Raw genomic sequence first — 16,493 nt, forward strand, 5'->3', positions numbered from 1 at the left:
TGGGAGCGTTTAGGGTTTCGGAGCATTTGCAGCCATCGACTTGGATACCCTCTTGGATATTGCTTCTCTGTGCTATTCATTTGACTTGTATTTAGCTATGGTGTTTTGGATGCCTATTTCGTTTCAAGTTGCTTTTCTTTTTCTCATCTTCGTCTGGTCTTGATCTCATTGTCTTGAATACCTGATGCTGCATTGGCAGATACGATGCTGTTTCCTGTCCCAATACCCAATCACGCCACCTATCTAAGTAGTGTCAGAGTCCACCCGTTTTATCAAGATCTAATAGAAGTTCTTCGTCTCTCCCAACCAGATATCATAGTAAGTCCGTCCCAAAATCGAGTCATCGTCCTCACCAGGCGATTCTCGCAAGAAGCCCATTCGGCCAACGTCGAACAGAGTACTTCCTACCCTCGTCCAGAAGGAGAAGTCCCATACCAAAAGCAATGGGGAGGAAAAAATGTTCGACGGGAACAGTCGTCGTGTCTATCGAGCCGTGGAGGTCGGGGATATAGAGGACTGTTCCCTGGTCAGCATTCCGAGTCCGCCGAAATATCTCATGAACAGCGACTTAGGTAGGGGAAACTCACAAATAAAAACAACACACAACGCAAACAGCATGGCCGGGAAAAGGAGCAGATTCTGCGTCTCCTTCTTCAAGATCGGTGGCTGCTGGAAGATACTCAGCCGGCGCGTCCGGACAGCAAGCAGGTTGAAGAACTGCATAAAGACGAGGTTGACAAAGTATATTGAGGATGCCTCGTTCGCGACCTGGGTTACGTAGTCGGGGTCGTATTGCGGGTCCCAGGAGCCGTAGCGGAGGACCATTGCGCTGAACGGGACGCCACGTCTCTGTACGGGGACGTTTAGTTTTGTGTAATATTGTTTTGTGTGGAGCATGTTAGGTGCCACGTACTTGCATGTGCCAAAAGGCCATTATGTAGGACATAAGACACTCGTAGAGGCCTATGAAGAGGTACGCGTGACCGAGGAGCTTTACGTCGACGAGGCGGTCCTTTTTGGGGTCGCGGGGTGGTCTGAGGAGGAGGTCTGATTCTGGTTTCTCGAAGGCGAGGGTTATCGCACCGGCGCAGTCAGTGAGACAGCTAAACAGTCAGTAAATGTTTGGCTGGATATGCATCAACCTGGCTTACCAGATAATAATCATGAGGAAGGAGGAAAGGATCTGGGGAACTCCCAGGACAACATTTGTCACGACGGGCCCTAGCTTGTTAGTTGTGGTCAAGTCTTCGGTTGGAATAGCCCTTACATAGCTCACTGAAACTTCCAGCTGGAAGTAGGTAGATGATGGTCTTCTTGAGGTTATCTAAGTCTTGTCAGTTCAAGCAAAGTCTCACGATCCCAAGGAACAGTACCGTAAACAAGTCGTCCATATTTTACGGCTTCGACAATAGCGGCAAACGAGTCGAGAAGAACAATATCGGCGGCCTCGATCGCGATGTCGGAACCACTTCCGAGGGCAACGCCGACATCTGCTGCCTTGAGCGAAGGAGCATCGTTGACACCGTCACCCGTCATCGCAACAATATTATCTCGGGCTTGAAACTCTTTGACGATGCGAAGTTTCTGTTCCGGAGTCGTGCGTGCGAAGACAATTTCATCGTAAGTGCAGAGTGTGTCCCAGTCCTCTGAAGAAAGATCAGCTAGCTCAGGACCACTAACGACAATAGCAGTGGTTGAGTCAGTCGACCGGACGGTTGCCTTGTCAGCGTGGTCGAGAGCCTTGATATCATCGATCAAACCCGGAGGTGTCCGTATGATACCGCACTCAATTGCTATCGCCTGCGCCGTGAGTTTGTAGTCTCCTGTTACCATCATGATCCGGATAGAAGCTCTGCGGAGGGTATCAATCACACCCGGGATTTCGTCTCGCTTCAAAGATTAGCAATATATCGCACCTGCAAAAGTCGGGGGCATACCGGTGGGTCTATGAGACCAACTAGGCCAACAAGGGTGAGACCATCCTGCGCGGCCTGGAGGGCACTTCTTTCGTCCACACCAGCCTTGATCCAATCGCTAGACACTAATCTTTGAGCCATGAGAATCACGCGTTTTCCTTCGGCTGACCAACGGTCCTTGATCCTTTCAAGCCGGTTACGCTCGGCTTGGGATAAAAGCTCTGCCTGTCCGTTTCTGTTCACAGCATGGGCACATTTCGACAGAAGCATGTCAGGAGCTCCCTTGATAAAGAGATAGCTAGTCCGACGGTTAACTCGAGGTCTTCCAAGGGTATGAGAAACTCACCCGCTGTCTTGATTGTGCGGGCACATGACACGGATCATGAACTTGTTCTTGCTGTTGAACGGAATCTCAAAGACCTTCTTCCATTGCCCTCTTAGATCACTCACAGATCCCAGAGATTGAGAAAGACGCAGAATAGCCTGGTCAGTTGGGTCGCCGAAAATCTTCATAGCGTGTAGCGGTCGTTCCAGGGTAGTAGCGTCAAACTCAGCTGCATTGCAGAGGCCACCAATGGCTCGGACCACAGCTATTGACTCGTTTGGAAGCTCGCCTGGAGCTGAGCCGTGTACCATTCGTTCCTTTGCGTCTTCCGAGATGTATTCTTCTCCGCCAGAAAAGCACTTCGCAACAAACATTTCATTCTGGGCAAATCAGTAACCTGCAGGATACATATAGTAATCAAATCTTATTTTACCTTGGTGAGTGTGCCGGTCTTGTCAGAGCAAATCACGGAAACAGCACCCAGAGTCTCCACTGTGGCCAGTGACTTGCAAAGAATCTTGTTCTTCTTCATAATCCCAGCAACAATCGTAAGGCCCATTGAAACTGCTATGGGAAGCCCTTCCGGCACAAATGCGATTCCAACGCTGACACAGCTGACAATAAGAGTTGGAACATTGATGAAATCCGGATGGTCCTTGTGCAAGTATGCCGCCCTAGAACTGTCAGTTCTACCCTAAAATTGCTAGGCCTGGACGTACCAAATAACAATTATTATGACCACGAAAGTCACAATAAAAGCCACAATGATGAGCACAAATCGTAGGATTTCCTTTTGCATCGGAGTCATCTCCGTTCGCCTTCCATTTGACAAACTAGCAATTCGTCCGAAAACTGTCTGATCTCCAGTAGCCACGACAATTCCTAGAGCAGCTCCGGAGACGCAGTATGTGCCCTGCAGACCGATGTTGTTTGTTTCCAGATAGTTGTTGTTGGTGCACTCAACAGTCCCCGAGACGGGTTCGGACTCGCCTACACGGTCAGCTAATGAAAGGACAAAGCAAAGGTAGCTTACCTGTCAGGATAGATCGGTCAAACTTAGCATCGGCTGAAGTTTGAATGAGCCGGACATCAGCAGGCAGCTTATTGCCCTGCTTGATCTGGATCAGATCTCCGGGAACCAGATCAAGTGCGCTGAGGTAGGCAGGGTTGTTGTCGCGTGTGACAATACACTGATCCGGCAACATGGTGGTTATCGAAGCCATTACTCTTGATGACGACCAGTCCTGCCAGGCATTAAACGCGGCATTGATGACCCACACGACGATGAGAACAAGCGCTAAAGCAAGATTGGCTTCTGCAGGAGGATCCCCGAGAGGTTTCCACGCAATGAACACCAGGATACCACCTCCAAGAAGGATAGTACCAAAGCCTCCAAAGAGGTATCCCATTATTGTTTGAAACCATCTCGAAGGAGGGGGTGACAGTTGGTTCTTCCCGTGTTGTAAGAGGCGGCGGTGGGCTTGCTCGGCCTGGAGCCCTTGGGGGGAAGTCGAGAGACGCCGCTGCAGTTCATCAACAGTTACCAGGTGGTGATCTAGCTCCGTGAGACCTTCGCAACAATGTCAGCTGTGCAATCACAGACAGAAACGTTGGTTCGACCTTGGACTTGTTTCCGCTCCCTTTTATCTGAAGCGTCACTGGCGTCTTTGTCGAAAGCGTCGTCAACCTTGAACGAGCTGATGATACTTGGTCAGTCTGTCTCATTAAGCACAATTGAATCAGTCTTACAGTGTCCGATATGTTATGGGAAGTAAATTCTCGGGCGCTACGACTCTGCCACGCGCACTATGGATAGACAGAGACGAGTTTCGACGAGAAATTGATCGCATCTCATTGCGATGGACACCCTCCTCGGCGATACGTATATGGTCCTTGCGGTCGTCTTGTTCCATACTTGGAATCAAAAGAAGTAATATAGGTATCAAGGAGGGAAGACGCAGATGATAGAGTGTTCGAGGACAGGGGATTGCCCTGGCCTTCTTATAGGGACGAACACCCTCGCGTGCATCATGCAAAGAATGGATCTGAGGGACATGGGATTGAAAGATCGTATCGAGATGGCGCACATGGTTGACATCAGGAGGCGGTGGTTGGAGTAGCAAAATTGTGGCCCGAGTGGCCGCAACAAATGGCTCGTGCTTTTCTGGTTAGACGCGCGCATTATCTGGCCAATCACAACGCCTCTGAGGATAGTTTCACTGGGAAAGAAAATGCCTCGCCTGTCTTTGACATTTCTGTTTGCTAACCATTAGATAACTGGAAAATCACTCAGTGATTTAGCAGCTGAAACTACACCATAGACCTGGGAGAAACACGGTCACGTGTAGCATCGTCGTAGTTGCCCAAAGAGGAAGGCGCCCTGCGCCCGCAAGGCGGTCAATCGGCGCCGACGTCTTGTGTTTCCGGCGCCCACGAGTTTCCATCTGCAAGGGACCAGCATACTTTGTGCAACATGTCGGAAAAACTATTTAAGAGTTGCAGAAGATGCAGACAGCAAAAGGTCCGCTGCGATGCCCGAACCCGAATGCCATGTTCGCGATGCTGCGCCAGCGGCTTTGAGCATGAGTGCGTCGTCGACACAATCAACAGACCACGCCCGTCGGAACGCCGAAGACATGCCAACCGATCGGCTCAGTAAGTTCCCATCTATATATATATGCTATGAAAGATTGCAGTACTAATTTGTTGCAGTGCTCGCAGTGCGTTCAGTACGGCTTCCTCGGCCAGTCCGAGAAGCACCAACCACCTGGACACTCTCGAACTTCAGCAGTTTAGCCCCCAGGATATGATTGCACCGCAGTCGGCCATGCATACAATGTCCCTAAATCTGACGGAAAGCTCACCAATCTTTATGGGCGAGTCTGAGGTGTCGGATCCCAAGGGTGATGTGATTGAGCGTGGTATCATCAGCGAGGAGGATGCTCGCTGCATCTACGAAAGGTAAGAAGACTTCATCGATAGTAGGCAGTTCTGACTATCTCTAGGTTCATGAACGGTAGCAAGAACTTTCTTCCTCTGTTCGATCCTGTTCGAGACACTTTTGACTCCATTCGCTCGCGATCGCTCTTCTGTTTTACAGTCATCCTCTATTTAGCCAGTCGTGCTGTTTCCGACTTTCGTGCAAACTACCATCTGCAACGGGTGCTACAGGATGAAGCTCAGCGACTGGCGGAGGACTCGTTCTTTGCAAAGCCCACCAAGTTGGAAACAGTTCAAGGCATGATCCTTCTTGCGGCATACTCGGAAAAGACTTGGTTCTCCACGGCTCTCATCCTACGAACTGCTTTAGATTTGGGGTTAGAAAAGTCTCTTGATACACTGCTGGCTCAAAATCCTGCTCCAAGAAGCTACCTCTCCGCCACGATGGAAGACCGGCAACTCGTCTGGCAGACCCGGACGTTCATCATTTCATTCACTCTTGAGCTTGACGTTGCAAGTGGAACGGGGAGAAAATCACGTCTCGGCGATGTGGATATTTCGAAACTACGGAAATTCTTAGACTATCCGTTGTCACTGTACAGCGATATGCGGACAATTTCCATCGTTGAGCTTCATCAACTACGCGCAAAATGCCGGCAGGTGATTGAGAGTACCGCTGCCGCCCAGCTTATATCGGTGGAACTCCCGGCAATTCTCCAGAGGCTGCAGCAGTGGTGGAAAGAATGGGACGATATACATGATCGTGAGTAATCCGGTAGTGGCTCCGATTAATAGCCGCTAAACACTTTAGAAAATGGCTTTCATCCCGGGGCATTTCAGCGCTCGTCACTTAAGCTGGCGCTGAATTACGCGAAGGTGCGGAGTAAACCAGATGATATGTCACTCGGTTAGTACTAACAAACTTTAGGTTTTTATCTATTGTGTGACCATAGCAAGGATACAGAAGCTCCAGCAAACACCAGAAGGCGCGCAGGGCCTTGACTCCGAAGTCGCCCCCAGTCTATGGAAGTCATTGGTCGACGTAATCGAAAATCAGTTGACGTTCTTGGTCACGGAAGCGGCGTACATATGCCACTTGACCTGGGCACCAACCTATTCAGCTTTGACGATTGGATTCATTAGTAAGTATGCTAACTTACTCTATACCAGCAAGGCTGACAGATTATAGCCACTTTCGCGATCAGAGTAGCTCGGTGGCATCCTACTCTGATCAACCGGCACATGGTCCTGCAGCGTGTTCGGCGAATCTTGGAGTATCTTAAAAATCCCCCTTATCCGGACATTCACAGAACAGTCCAGATATTTGTCAACTATGCGGGAGCCCTTCTCGCTGAGCAAGACTTAAGTAATAACGAAAGCACTGTCCAGTCCGGCTCCGAATCATCAAACCAGCCAGAGGTGGCCAATACTCCAAGATCGGAGTTCAACATGGCAGCGATGCCAGGACCCCCGACTGAAGGCTCACATGCACGAGTGGACAGAGAAACCGACCTGACCGCTCCTTTGCCAGCATATCCTAGATCCGAGCCAGCCCAACCGAGAGTCCCACCCTTTGATATACCAAACTGGAACCTAACCGCCCCAATAGCCGATTCGTTTGACTTGTTCGAAGAGGGTCAAACTGACGTTTTTGACTTCCTTCCTAATTTAGCACCTAATTGACATATACATAGCAATTGGTAAGAACTCGGAACTCTCTTCCTGTCACTTCAATTTTCTGGAAATCTAGCCTTCTTTTGGAAAGCAAAGGCGCGAGGTCTCCTAGCAGGGGGCTGGACTCGCATCGCCCTTGCGAACAATGGTCACAGGGCTATGGGTTGCATACGAACTGCATTGATTCCCAATCTCAGTGAGAAGGTCCGTGTTGATCGCCGTCATTCTGACACCTGGACCGAGTCGGCTCCTGCATGGCTTTCCGGTTCTTTGGTCGGGGCCGGTCGGGGCCGATTGCGGCGCCGACTCTAGCGTGAGAAACCTTTCTATATGGGCACTCTTATTGGGAGACCAGCAAAACCGGAAAACAAGACAGGAGTTTGCATGTGTCTGGACAGGCCGAATTCTCATCCATGAGTCAAGTTTTGAAGAAGCGAGGGGCCTCGACACTTCATACTTAAACGAGCCGTCTACCGAGCAATGCAGCAATTCTCCGAGTGTGTAACCGACAACCATGGACGAGCAAAAAGAATTCCAGCCCTGCCCCGAGCGGCAGCAAGAGACCATGTCGACAGGTATGTTCCTCATTCTCTAGTTCGGTCTGTACTAAACTTGGCAGATTTAAGCAATCCTCGACCGACGCACAAAAGCCCTGCCCCGTTGATCTCTACCCCACCGCCGACACCGACCTCTACCTCTATTCCCACCTCCATAACAAGCTTTGAAGATTGCCCTGATGAAGATCCAAAGAATTGGCCTCTTTCAAAAAAGTTGTACATTCTCTGTTTTACGCTTTTGTCGGTGATGAACAGCGGGGTTTCGTCATCACTCCCAAGCAATGCTGTCCCTTATATCTTTGAGAATTTCAACATAGACGATGAGAGTCAAAGCAGCTTGCCTACCTCGGTGTTCCTCCTGGGATACGTAGTTGGTCCATTAATATGGAGCCCATTGAGCGAGACTATCGGACGGCGCCCGGTTCTGGTTTATACTTTTATAGTATTCTTTCTCTCCACCCTCGCTTGTGCGCTTGCTCCAAACTGGCCGTCGTTACTATTCTTCCGCTTTGTTTGTGGTTGCATGGGGGCATCTCCGCAAACTGTCATCGGGGGAGTCTATGCGGATATATTTGAGGCACGCGCAAGGGGGAGAGTTATGGCATTTTACATGGCAGTACGTCTACCCTTGTCACATTTACCAATTCCTTGCTCACATGTACAGTCGGCAAGCTTTGGGCCCATCCTAGGGCCGATTATCTCTGGTTTCGCATCCCAGCATGGCTGGAGATGGACCTTTTGGGCCGATTTGATTTTTGCTGCCGTCGCATTGTCCGGGCTTCTGTTTATACCTGGTATGTTTTGCCTAGCATGGGGCCTGCATATGCTAACATCCAACAGAGACCTTTGGACCAGTCCTCCTCAAGCGCCAAGCAGCAAAGCTGAGCAAGCTGTCCGGAAAAGAGATCACTGTGTCGTTATCGACGATAGACACAGACCTCAGCACCATATTTTTGCGACCGCTATACATGTTGTTATTTGAACCTATCATCTTAGCAACATCGATCTACGTTGCAGTGGTCTACGCCCTCGTCTTCTTTTTCTTTCAAGCCTACCCCATCATCTTCCCTGAGGCCTACAACTTTAGTATTCAAACGACCTCTCTCACCCTAATTCCTTGTATGTTTCTCTAGACCTCACTACCCGGACAGTGTACTCATTTGACTACAGTGGGAATCGGCGCCTGCGCGAGCGGCCCCATAGCCATATACTGGGACCTCAAATACGACTCGGCCCTCTCAAAAGGTAAATCCTGGGCCTTTCCCTACAGCCCTGAGATGCACCGCCTCCCTACATCTTGCGTCAGCAGCATAACCATCGTCGCTTCCCTCTTCTGGCTCGCATGGACTGCAACACCCAGCGTCCATTGGATTGTCCCAACTCTCTCCGGTCTTTTCTTTGGCTTCGGTTACCAGATAATTTTTACCTCATTGCTCACATATGTCACCGACGCCTACAAGGTCTACTCTGCAAGCGCCCTTGCGAGCTCCGTCATCCTGCGGAGTATTCTTGGCGCCGCCCTGCCTGTGGCTGCGAAGCCGATGTACGCATCTCTCGGCGTGGGGTGGTCGACCTCGCTTGTTGGATTCGTGAGCCTGTTGTGTGTACCCATTCCATATGTCCTGCTCTGGAAGGGGGCTTGGCTACGGGAGAAGAGTAGATTCTGCCAGATGTTGGTCAAGGATGAGTGGGGTCAGAATGGGAGCAGTGGCAGTGTGGAGGGTCAGCAGAGGGAGGAGTGTTAGATCTCTGGCTCTCTTCCTCTTGACCGGAAGGTTTTAAGTCGCGAGATTTATAGTGTTAAGGAGCTAGGTAAGAGGCTGCTATCTCTTGGAGAGACTAATTAAGGCCGCAGTGTCGTGTGGTGGTGAGATTCAAAAGCGCTTATTATGACCCAGAACTAATTCATCCAGCATATATAGAGCATAATAGCATAGGAAATGAACATATTACCATTAACTATTGACCCACATTTATTGAGGCCAGGTCTCCTGCTACTGACCGTCAACCCTCGTTGATGCTCCCCTGCCACAAAGACAGGCCCCAGGGTAATATGATGGCATGCTACATGAATTGATTGTTCAAGCGATCGAAATCCGAGTACATGTGTCATTAGAAGTTCCACAGCTAAAAGACTTCTCCCCTCTCTGGGACATGGCGCTCGAGGCCAGATATATACATCCTCACGCGTCAACGGTCAATCCCAGTTCAAAAGCCCCTACTCCACCTTCATGGGGGAGATTTACTAGTGTACGAGTAATGGTACTACGTACACTTGATGTTACCACCACTAATATCTATTCCTAAACGTATTTCCCAGCATTGTTGTGTCATCACAAATCTCAGGAACAGAACGTTTTTACTTTAGTTATTGTAGCGGGCTATCAATTGCAGCTGGCTGGAGGAATTCAACAACCATCCGATATGGTGTAACGGCTAACATCATCGCCTTTCATGTGAACGCGATAGCTCGGGGTTCGATTCCCCGTATCGGAGATTTCTTTTTTTTTTTTGTTTTGATCTTCACTTGCTTTTCTGCCCTTACCTCTCCGCTTGCGCTCCCTGCCTTAAGAAGCCTTTTTCTTTTTTTCCCCTGTCGAGTTCGGTCGCTGTCTAATTTGTAATGTCTACTAATTTCCCCGGGATGCCAGCCACCACGCCGCGGTCTTTTAAAGGTCGACATCATGGGACGCACTCCGTGATATGTGCGTGGTTCGTTTGACTCGGATGTAAGTCAAAATGATGTTTAGCGTTATGCAGTCTGATTCATGGCTTGTGGGGATATATGGGGACGTTGACACGGCGTACGCGACGGCGTGATAAGCTAAATTTAATGGTCTTAGATCAAGTCAGGCAAATTACTAGTAGACATGAGATAGTGCAGAAAGCGGAGGATTCTCTCAAAGCTACCTCAAGATTATATTACGATTGAGCTATGTCTATATGCTAAAGGAGTGTTGTCCAAATCGCCCAACGTGCTTCAATGCAAACTGTATACACATCGAAATTCCATCACGACTGTCCAGAGAGTCCAACTAATCACCTCTCGGTAAATAGTACGCTCTGAAGGGCTTGTACGGGTGTGCGTCATCGGTTGACTGTGAAGGGGCCCTGGGCGTTGAAGAAGGTGGGCGTCTAATTAGACCGTTAGCATTTTTCCAAAACCACCCAAATGCCACCCAAAAAGGGACGAACCTGAGGTGCAGTCGGGAGCCAAGTATCCAGACGCAAATACCAAACAGTATCATCGTCAACTTCGGGCAGATCCGAAGGCAAGCTGATGGTCACCCTGCCGGCGTCAAGCGGGATTCCATCGACGAGCTTGACCTGGTAGTCGGACTTTACAAAGCCGTTTTCGCGAACAGGGTTGTTGTAGAGCCACACGCTGTAGGTGGAGGTGGGGAACTGGTCATAGATGGGGTCGCAGCGGCTGCCGCCACGGTTGAATCCAATTTCGACGGGCCAGTTCTGGGCCAGGGTAGCGTTCTCAGGGACGCCTTGGTAGACGTTAAGACAGTGGTAGTCGCGCTTGCCCCAAGCTACATGAAGTACCGAGTTAGGTATGGCTGAGTCGAGGGAATGGCAGGGATGACTTACGAGCGTATTTGTCGAACAGAGCAGAGGCGCTGGTGGCGAGGAGACCGCTGACGAGGGCGGATGTGAACTTCATGTTGCTGGTGGTATGGAGCTGATTGTGTGAATAGGATATGGTAAGAGAACAGTGATGGTTTCCTTCAGTCGTGCGATTCGGAGAGTATTTATATGTGAGTGAGCTCAATGGATTCGGCTATGATTTTCAGGACCGAGCGATCCGGCTGTCACACGATTGGTCGTAAAGATTTAACTTACCTCTTCTGGAGTCATTCTGCAGAGGAACTTGGAGTCACCCACGCCAAGCTAGCAAGCAGGGAGCTGATCGACATAGGAATGCACTTGACTGGTAAAACAGCAGCGAATATACGAGATCCGAGACACAAGCACTGAAACCCAGCGACTGGCAGGGTAAGTTACCGGCCTAAAAATACGACTTCATGTGCCAAGTCGACAGCAGCATGAACCTCGTGTTCGCTTTACTCGGGTTTAGGTAGGCGTCTGAGACCTCTGACGACGGCCAAGCGAGTCTCGGAGTCACCAGCTCACTTTGCGCCAGCATTCGCCAGAACTGACTTGGCATTGATTATCTTTCACTTTTGCACTGCGTCAACCTTGGAAATGAGATGGTCAATTGACCGCTTCTGTACCTTGTGGAGGCTGTGCTCATGAGCGCCACCCGATCGTATTTAGCCAGCCACAACGGCAAACGCAGAGTATGCATCGCCTGAAGACGCATGGCTTGTCAATGCCTGGAACCTTGAGGAACTTGGTATTGGCGTTCGGGAGTCCCGGCCATGTGGAGGTTTTCGGTCGATCTGGAATTAGGGCATTCCAAGCCTTCGACCTGGGGAAGGCTGGGTATCGGTTGGCAAAGCCGTCTCCATGTTTCCCATGGTTGTCACCTCATTGGTGAATCAGCTTGTCCGAAAATAGACGTTGGGCAGCGAGACATTTCTTGCATGAACATGCAGTTCTGAGACGCATGATCAAAGCCGTGAGAGTCACCACTCAAGCAAATATCAGTCGTAAATGTCGTAGTGCAGCCACTGACATGCCACCAAACTTCCCAAGGTTGGTTTTCGTCCTTCGCAATAGCAAACCCCGACGTAATTGCGTAACTAGACGGCAGCGGAACTGTGCAGAAGCCCGGCCAAAAGGACATCCTCCCTTCCTTAGTTTATGTTGGCATCGTAATAACCCTTCTGTCCCATTCCAGGAGCGGGAGAGTATACTAGGGTGCACAGAGAGCCGAAACAGGAGGTTTTACGCTGCAGTGAGAGGACGGCAATCGAAAGTCCTAGTACAGGGAGCTGCGCAAGGTCTTATATCCGGCGGAGCACCCATGGAATGAGGGCTGAAGTTCTATCAATCGTAACGTTGATCTGGCAGCGCTTCTGGCGAGCTAATTGTGACAGGCGATATAGCGTCGATTCTAGTTTGACATACGGGTAGCTGCTGTATCCGAGCCGACTAAACTTCGCGTGTTATCGTGGACTCATCACAGGGAGACGGATACCCGATCATGTTGTCGATGTCCCATGGACCTGCGGAGAGGAAGGTGATGTGAAAGCACTAGAAGACACTCACGATCTGAACAGATTAGCTTGGCACCGAGCAAGATGCTTCTAACCTGTGCGGAAGTCATGGCCTCTTTGGCTGATGGCGAACTTGGTCAACGTCTTTTGCCCAGGCTGGGACAGGGTTTGAGGTCTTCTAGCATAGTGAATGAAGCTCCTTCGTCTGTGGACCACGGAGCCTATAAGTATGGCCATGTCGGAAAAGTAGCAGACAGGTGAGGATAGTTGAAGTTGTCAAACGATTTCCAGTCAGGCGTTTGTCCCGGCCTCAGGCAGTCAATCCCAATACCCCCTCACCTTTCGCTCTTTCTGCAACACTGAAAACTTCTCACACAAACAGAAAGATTATCAAGTTTCCCCTGTCCATCTTCCTCCCAGAGGGTATAATGCTTCTTAACAAGTCTACGTTGAGCAAGGCCATGTGGCAGCTCCTGTCTCCTGCTCAGCCTTCCTTTCGCATCCACCACAATCCGTCATGGAGAATCACTCAACCCCGGCGCGCGAGCCCTTGAAGCTTTCCGACCATGAAGCAATACCCAACTCGCGGCCTGATGACATGCTGCCAGGGGAGTATTGACGAGCTCTCATAAAGAAGCCCCGAAATAAACCAGGAAAACGGAACCGCCTGTTGCAGAAGAGGTTGGGTTGTCTGTGAGTAAACACCAAGGAGGCACCAAATGATGAGACTAACTGTCCCACGCATCAGCCAGGCTTCAGTTTGCACCTCTTGACTTATGCAAGCCGCGCGTTTTGTCACCAGACCAATATATAGGCTTGATTTCTCGTCGTTCTCATAATTCGCAACACCTGCGCTACCGGAAGGCTGCTTATAACCGTCAACGAGTTCTGTCGGATCGGTACTATGTGCGAAACTCAACGATCTAGCAAAGTCAAAAGGGTAAAAGAACCAAATTGTCGCTTATAGAAGCCCATCCAGTTTGGTATCAATGGCTGACAATCCGATGCCGTGGTGCGTGTGTGGAATGTGAGGTGCGTGGACACAGGATGCAAGAGGCTGGGTTTTCCGGCGTACGCGTGGAAGGAATGTCCAATAGCAGTGGTGCAAGCAGGGGGCCGAATGGCGCCTTCAGGGCCAAATGATGGGCAATGTTGATTGCGACGAGCGCCTTCAAAGCACGCAAGAATCAAGCTCTTTCCGTGTCAGCCACTGGAGGGGACTCTTTGATGCTTGACACACCACGCCGTCGATATCAACAACCCAGGATGCAGCAACTCCGAGATCGTGATCACACACGGAACAGCGAGACAGCGAGACAGCGGAGTTATTCTCACTACTGAGATTGGATTCCTTCGTGCCAGTCCGCAAGCCGAGATATAATCAACACCTTTCGATCAAAGGTAAAATTGTTGTCAACCTCGCAAGCAGACTCGCGGAACAACTGGAAGACTTACCTTTGACCGATGAAAACAGGAGAAGGGGGCCTTGTTATAGCACCTCTTCTAAGCCTGGCTAAGACGCGTGGCGCAAAGCTCCAACAACTTATTCGCTCCAACCAACACACCACATTTCTTGCGAGGAAGCTGTGGACAACACCTCAGATTAGTCTGCCTGTGGAAGCAACTCTGTGAATCTAAAAGCTTCCAAATATAAGTTCGATTAAATTCAAACTTAAAATGATCAGCCTTGGACACTACTCTTGAGTCCAAGTGGCTTGCTTTGACTCCTTTGAGATGTCGCATCGCAATCCATGCCCCCGCTCTGGATGAAACCGTGCGCCACGATTGAACCCTGTTGGTTAGCCATGCTCCGCTAGCGACCTTCCCCAGACTTGGAGCCCGGGCGCTAACTATGGTGTTATGCTCACCTGCAATGATGTTATGGTATTGGTCTTCAAATCATCGCACGCGCATGCTTAAATCCAACCATGACATGACTCGATGTGCGGCAGACACTACGCATGTGCTCCGTGCCCTTTGATGGGTTGGGCGTGGCTGATGCAAGCATCGATTAGTCCCCGCAGCAGCTGGGATACAAAGACCTTCGTGTCTGCCGATCTCATGTCGCGAGTTTCCTTCTTTCATTATCCTTGCGCCCTGTGGCCTTACGAATCGCCCTGAGTTTCACTTCTCCATCGCTACGATGGGCAAGCTTCTAGGGAAAATAAGGGCGATATTCCTTGTGTCGGTTTGCTGCGTCGGGTCATTCCTCTTCGCGTACGACACTGGCATTATTGGAGGGATCCTCACTTTGGAGTCATTTCAGCATTCATTTAGGTACACTGATGCAGAGCGGCCGGATATTAGTTCAAACTCGAACAGTCTCTTGCAGGCCGGTGGTATGATCATATTTTGTGGTTTCGAAATGTCAGTAATTTGTGTTAACGAAATCCAGCCTTCTTCTCTTGTTTCTTCGCCTGGCCGTTCACCAAGAAATATGGACGACGATGGTCGATTGCACTCGCTTCGGCCATCTTTTCCATTGGCGGTATAATACAAGTGGCGCCCACTCACTCTATCGAGGCGTTCTATGTTGCTCGCGTGATTAGTGGTATTGGGGTCGGCATGGCTACGGTCATGGTACCCATGTTCAGGTAAATTACACCGGCGCCCATCTCGACTATCAACTAAGATGATATCCAGTGCCGAGATGAGCCCTAAGGAGATTCGAGGACAGCTCGGCAGTTTGTTCCAATTCTTTTTCACTCTCGGTGTGATGACTTCGTACTGGATAGACTATGCTGTTGAACAACACGTTGAACCTTCCGACCGTCAATGGCAGATCCCGATTGGGCTGCAGCTTGTCCCTGCTGGTATCCTGGGTTTTGGTATGCTGTTTTTGAAGGAGAGTGTGCGATGGCTTGCCAGCAAGGGGCGTCACGAGGAAGCTCTGCAGTCTTTGATTTGGATCCGCGGCGGAGAAGACACACCAGAAGTTCGCGCTGAGATGGCAGAGATCTTGGATGGCATCGCCGCGGAAGTGCAGGCGACTGAAGGACTTACCTGGAAAGAGTTGAATCTCCCAGCCAATCGGTACAGAGTCTTCATCGCGGTCACGATCCAGATTTGTATGGCCCTACTACCAGGTCAGCCTTGTTTGCAAGTTAACGACTCTCACAGGCGCGCAATGCACGGGAAATACTTCGCTGGCATACTGTACATCCACCACTCCCTTGGAGAGGGATCACTCACTGACTGTAGCTAGATGCACCACAAATCTTCGGCGCTGTCGGCACAAGCGAGAACGACACTCTCCTGATCACCGGGTTCTTCGGCGTGGTCAAAGTTGTAGCATGCGGATTCTTTGTGCTATTCCTTGTTGAAAGGATCGGCCGCAAGTGGTCTCTGATAGGTGGCGCGTTCATGATGGGATCGCTCATGTTGATCGTGGCAATCCTTTCAAAAACCTTTACATCCGATCCCAATGCTACAGGAATCTCCGCTCCGACAGCCGCCTCCATTGCGATGATCTACCTTGAAGCGGCCTCTTACAACATGTCCTGGGTGAGTCCCAAGCCTTTCGGACCTCGACCCTTGTTCATCAAGCTAACGGATGCGCTATAGGGCCCGGTCCCGTGGCTGTACATGAGTGAAATCTTCCCGACAAGAATCCGAGAAATTGGCATCGCTATTGGTACAGCAACACAGTGGCTATTCAACTGCGTCTTTTCGCTAGCGACGCCGCATGCAGTCAATAATATGGGATGGCGGACGTTCCTGATGTTTGCAATCTTCAACTGGGCGATCGTCTTTTACGTCTTTTTCTTTATCAAGGAGACTACCGGGAAGTCGCTGGAGGAGATGGAAGAGGGTATGTTCTCCGGCTTCAACTACAAGAATGGCTAACTGACCATTGCAGTGTTCAACTCCAATCTGGTTAGATTCAGGAAGGACGAGGAGAACAATTCGCAGGATAATCAAAAGCAGTGAGGTAGTACACAGTGATCGAGGC

At 50.2% G+C, this 16,493-nt stretch overlaps 5 protein-coding genes and 1 non-coding gene across 6 annotated transcripts; 4 read left to right on the forward strand and 2 right to left on the reverse strand.

The window, feature by feature from the left end:
* Positions 1 to 4: 4 nt before the first annotated feature.
* BJX68DRAFT_237640 (cation-translocating P-type ATPase) lies at positions 5 to 4,497 on the reverse strand. The gene is made up of 13 exons (XM_071040226.1): positions 3,991 to 4,497; positions 3,862 to 3,938; positions 3,275 to 3,811; positions 2,961 to 3,231; positions 2,675 to 2,915; positions 2,263 to 2,621; positions 1,938 to 2,214; positions 1,374 to 1,890; positions 1,268 to 1,324; positions 1,152 to 1,221; positions 914 to 1,103; positions 588 to 849; positions 5 to 516 (listed from the first exon to the last, which is right to left on the reverse strand). Exons 1-13 carry the CDS (start codon positions 4,152 to 4,154, stop codon positions 350 to 352), a joined length of 3,189 nt encoding a protein of 1,062 aa, XP_070898980.1. The 5' UTR covers positions 4,155 to 4,497; the 3' UTR covers positions 5 to 349.
* A 156-nt stretch (positions 4,498 to 4,653) lies between these two features.
* On the forward strand, positions 4,654 to 7,117 carry BJX68DRAFT_95382 (uncharacterized protein). The gene is made up of 6 exons (XM_071050075.1): positions 4,654 to 4,896; positions 4,954 to 5,202; positions 5,247 to 5,944; positions 5,993 to 6,057; positions 6,110 to 6,323; positions 6,371 to 7,117. The coding sequence occupies exons 1-6, from the start codon at positions 4,715 to 4,717 to the stop codon at positions 6,862 to 6,864; spliced, it is 1,902 nt and encodes a 633-aa protein (XP_070898981.1). The 5' UTR covers positions 4,654 to 4,714; the 3' UTR covers positions 6,865 to 7,117.
* A 218-nt stretch (positions 7,118 to 7,335) lies between these two features.
* BJX68DRAFT_255434 (putative MFS multidrug transporter) lies at positions 7,336 to 9,157 on the forward strand (the record flags this gene model as incomplete). The annotated part of the gene is made up of 5 exons (XM_071043039.1): positions 7,336 to 7,430; positions 7,506 to 8,028; positions 8,077 to 8,206; positions 8,253 to 8,531; positions 8,583 to 9,157. The coding sequence occupies 5 exons, from the start codon at positions 7,336 to 7,338 to the stop codon at positions 9,155 to 9,157; spliced, it is 1,602 nt and encodes a 533-aa protein (XP_070898982.1).
* Positions 9,158 to 9,830: 673 nt separating this feature from the next.
* Positions 9,831 to 9,908, forward strand: BJX68DRAFT_t93. Its single transcript has one exon. It is a non-coding gene; the product is annotated as a tRNA-Glu (tRNA).
* Positions 9,909 to 10,499: 591 nt separating this feature from the next.
* On the reverse strand, positions 10,500 to 11,082 carry BJX68DRAFT_267070 (uncharacterized protein; the record flags this gene model as incomplete). Its single annotated transcript, XM_071045700.1, has 3 exons — positions 10,500 to 10,547; positions 10,608 to 10,951; positions 11,010 to 11,082. The coding sequence occupies 3 exons, from the start codon at positions 11,080 to 11,082 to the stop codon at positions 10,500 to 10,502; spliced, it is 465 nt and encodes a 154-aa protein (XP_070898983.1).
* Positions 11,083 to 14,684: 3,602 nt separating this feature from the next.
* BJX68DRAFT_267071 (sugar porter family MFS transporter) lies at positions 14,685 to 16,471 on the forward strand (the record flags this gene model as incomplete). Its single annotated transcript, XM_071045701.1, has 7 exons — positions 14,685 to 14,880; positions 14,937 to 15,129; positions 15,185 to 15,609; positions 15,662 to 15,697; positions 15,747 to 16,045; positions 16,106 to 16,352; positions 16,401 to 16,471. The coding sequence occupies 7 exons, from the start codon at positions 14,685 to 14,687 to the stop codon at positions 16,469 to 16,471; spliced, it is 1,467 nt and encodes a 488-aa protein (XP_070898984.1).
* Positions 16,472 to 16,493: the final 22 nt, after the last annotated feature.

This window comes from Aspergillus pseudodeflectus (assembly GCF_044049435.1).
Source record: "Aspergillus pseudodeflectus strain CBS 756.74 chromosome Unknown BJX68scaffold_22, whole genome shotgun sequence".
NCBI classification, from domain to species: Eukaryota; Fungi; Ascomycota; class Eurotiomycetes; order Eurotiales; family Aspergillaceae; genus Aspergillus; species Aspergillus pseudodeflectus.

Excerpts from the sequence above, each read along its gene's own strand:
- BJX68DRAFT_237640 (XM_071040226.1), bottom strand. The coding sequence starts at position 4,154 with ATGGAACAAGACGACCGCAAGGACCATATACGTATCGCCGAGGAGGGT. Across the intron at positions 3,812-3,861 it reads GGAGCGGAAACAAGTCCAAG|GTCTCACGGAGCTAGATCAC; the intron begins GTCGAACCAACG and ends ATTGTTGCGAAG. Across the intron at positions 2,916-2,960 it reads GTCATAATAATTGTTATTTG|GGCGGCATACTTGCACAAGG; the intron begins GTACGTCCAGGC and ends TGACAGTTCTAG.
- BJX68DRAFT_95382 (XM_071050075.1), top strand. The coding sequence starts at position 4,715 with ATGTCGGAAAAACTATTTAAGAGTTGCAGAAGATGCAGACAGCAAAAG. Across the intron at positions 4,897-4,953 it reads CATGCCAACCGATCGGCTCA|TGCTCGCAGTGCGTTCAGTA; the intron begins GTAAGTTCCCAT and ends AATTTGTTGCAG. Across the intron at positions 5,945-5,992 it reads ATGGGACGATATACATGATC|AAAATGGCTTTCATCCCGGG; the intron begins GTGAGTAATCCG and ends TAAACACTTTAG.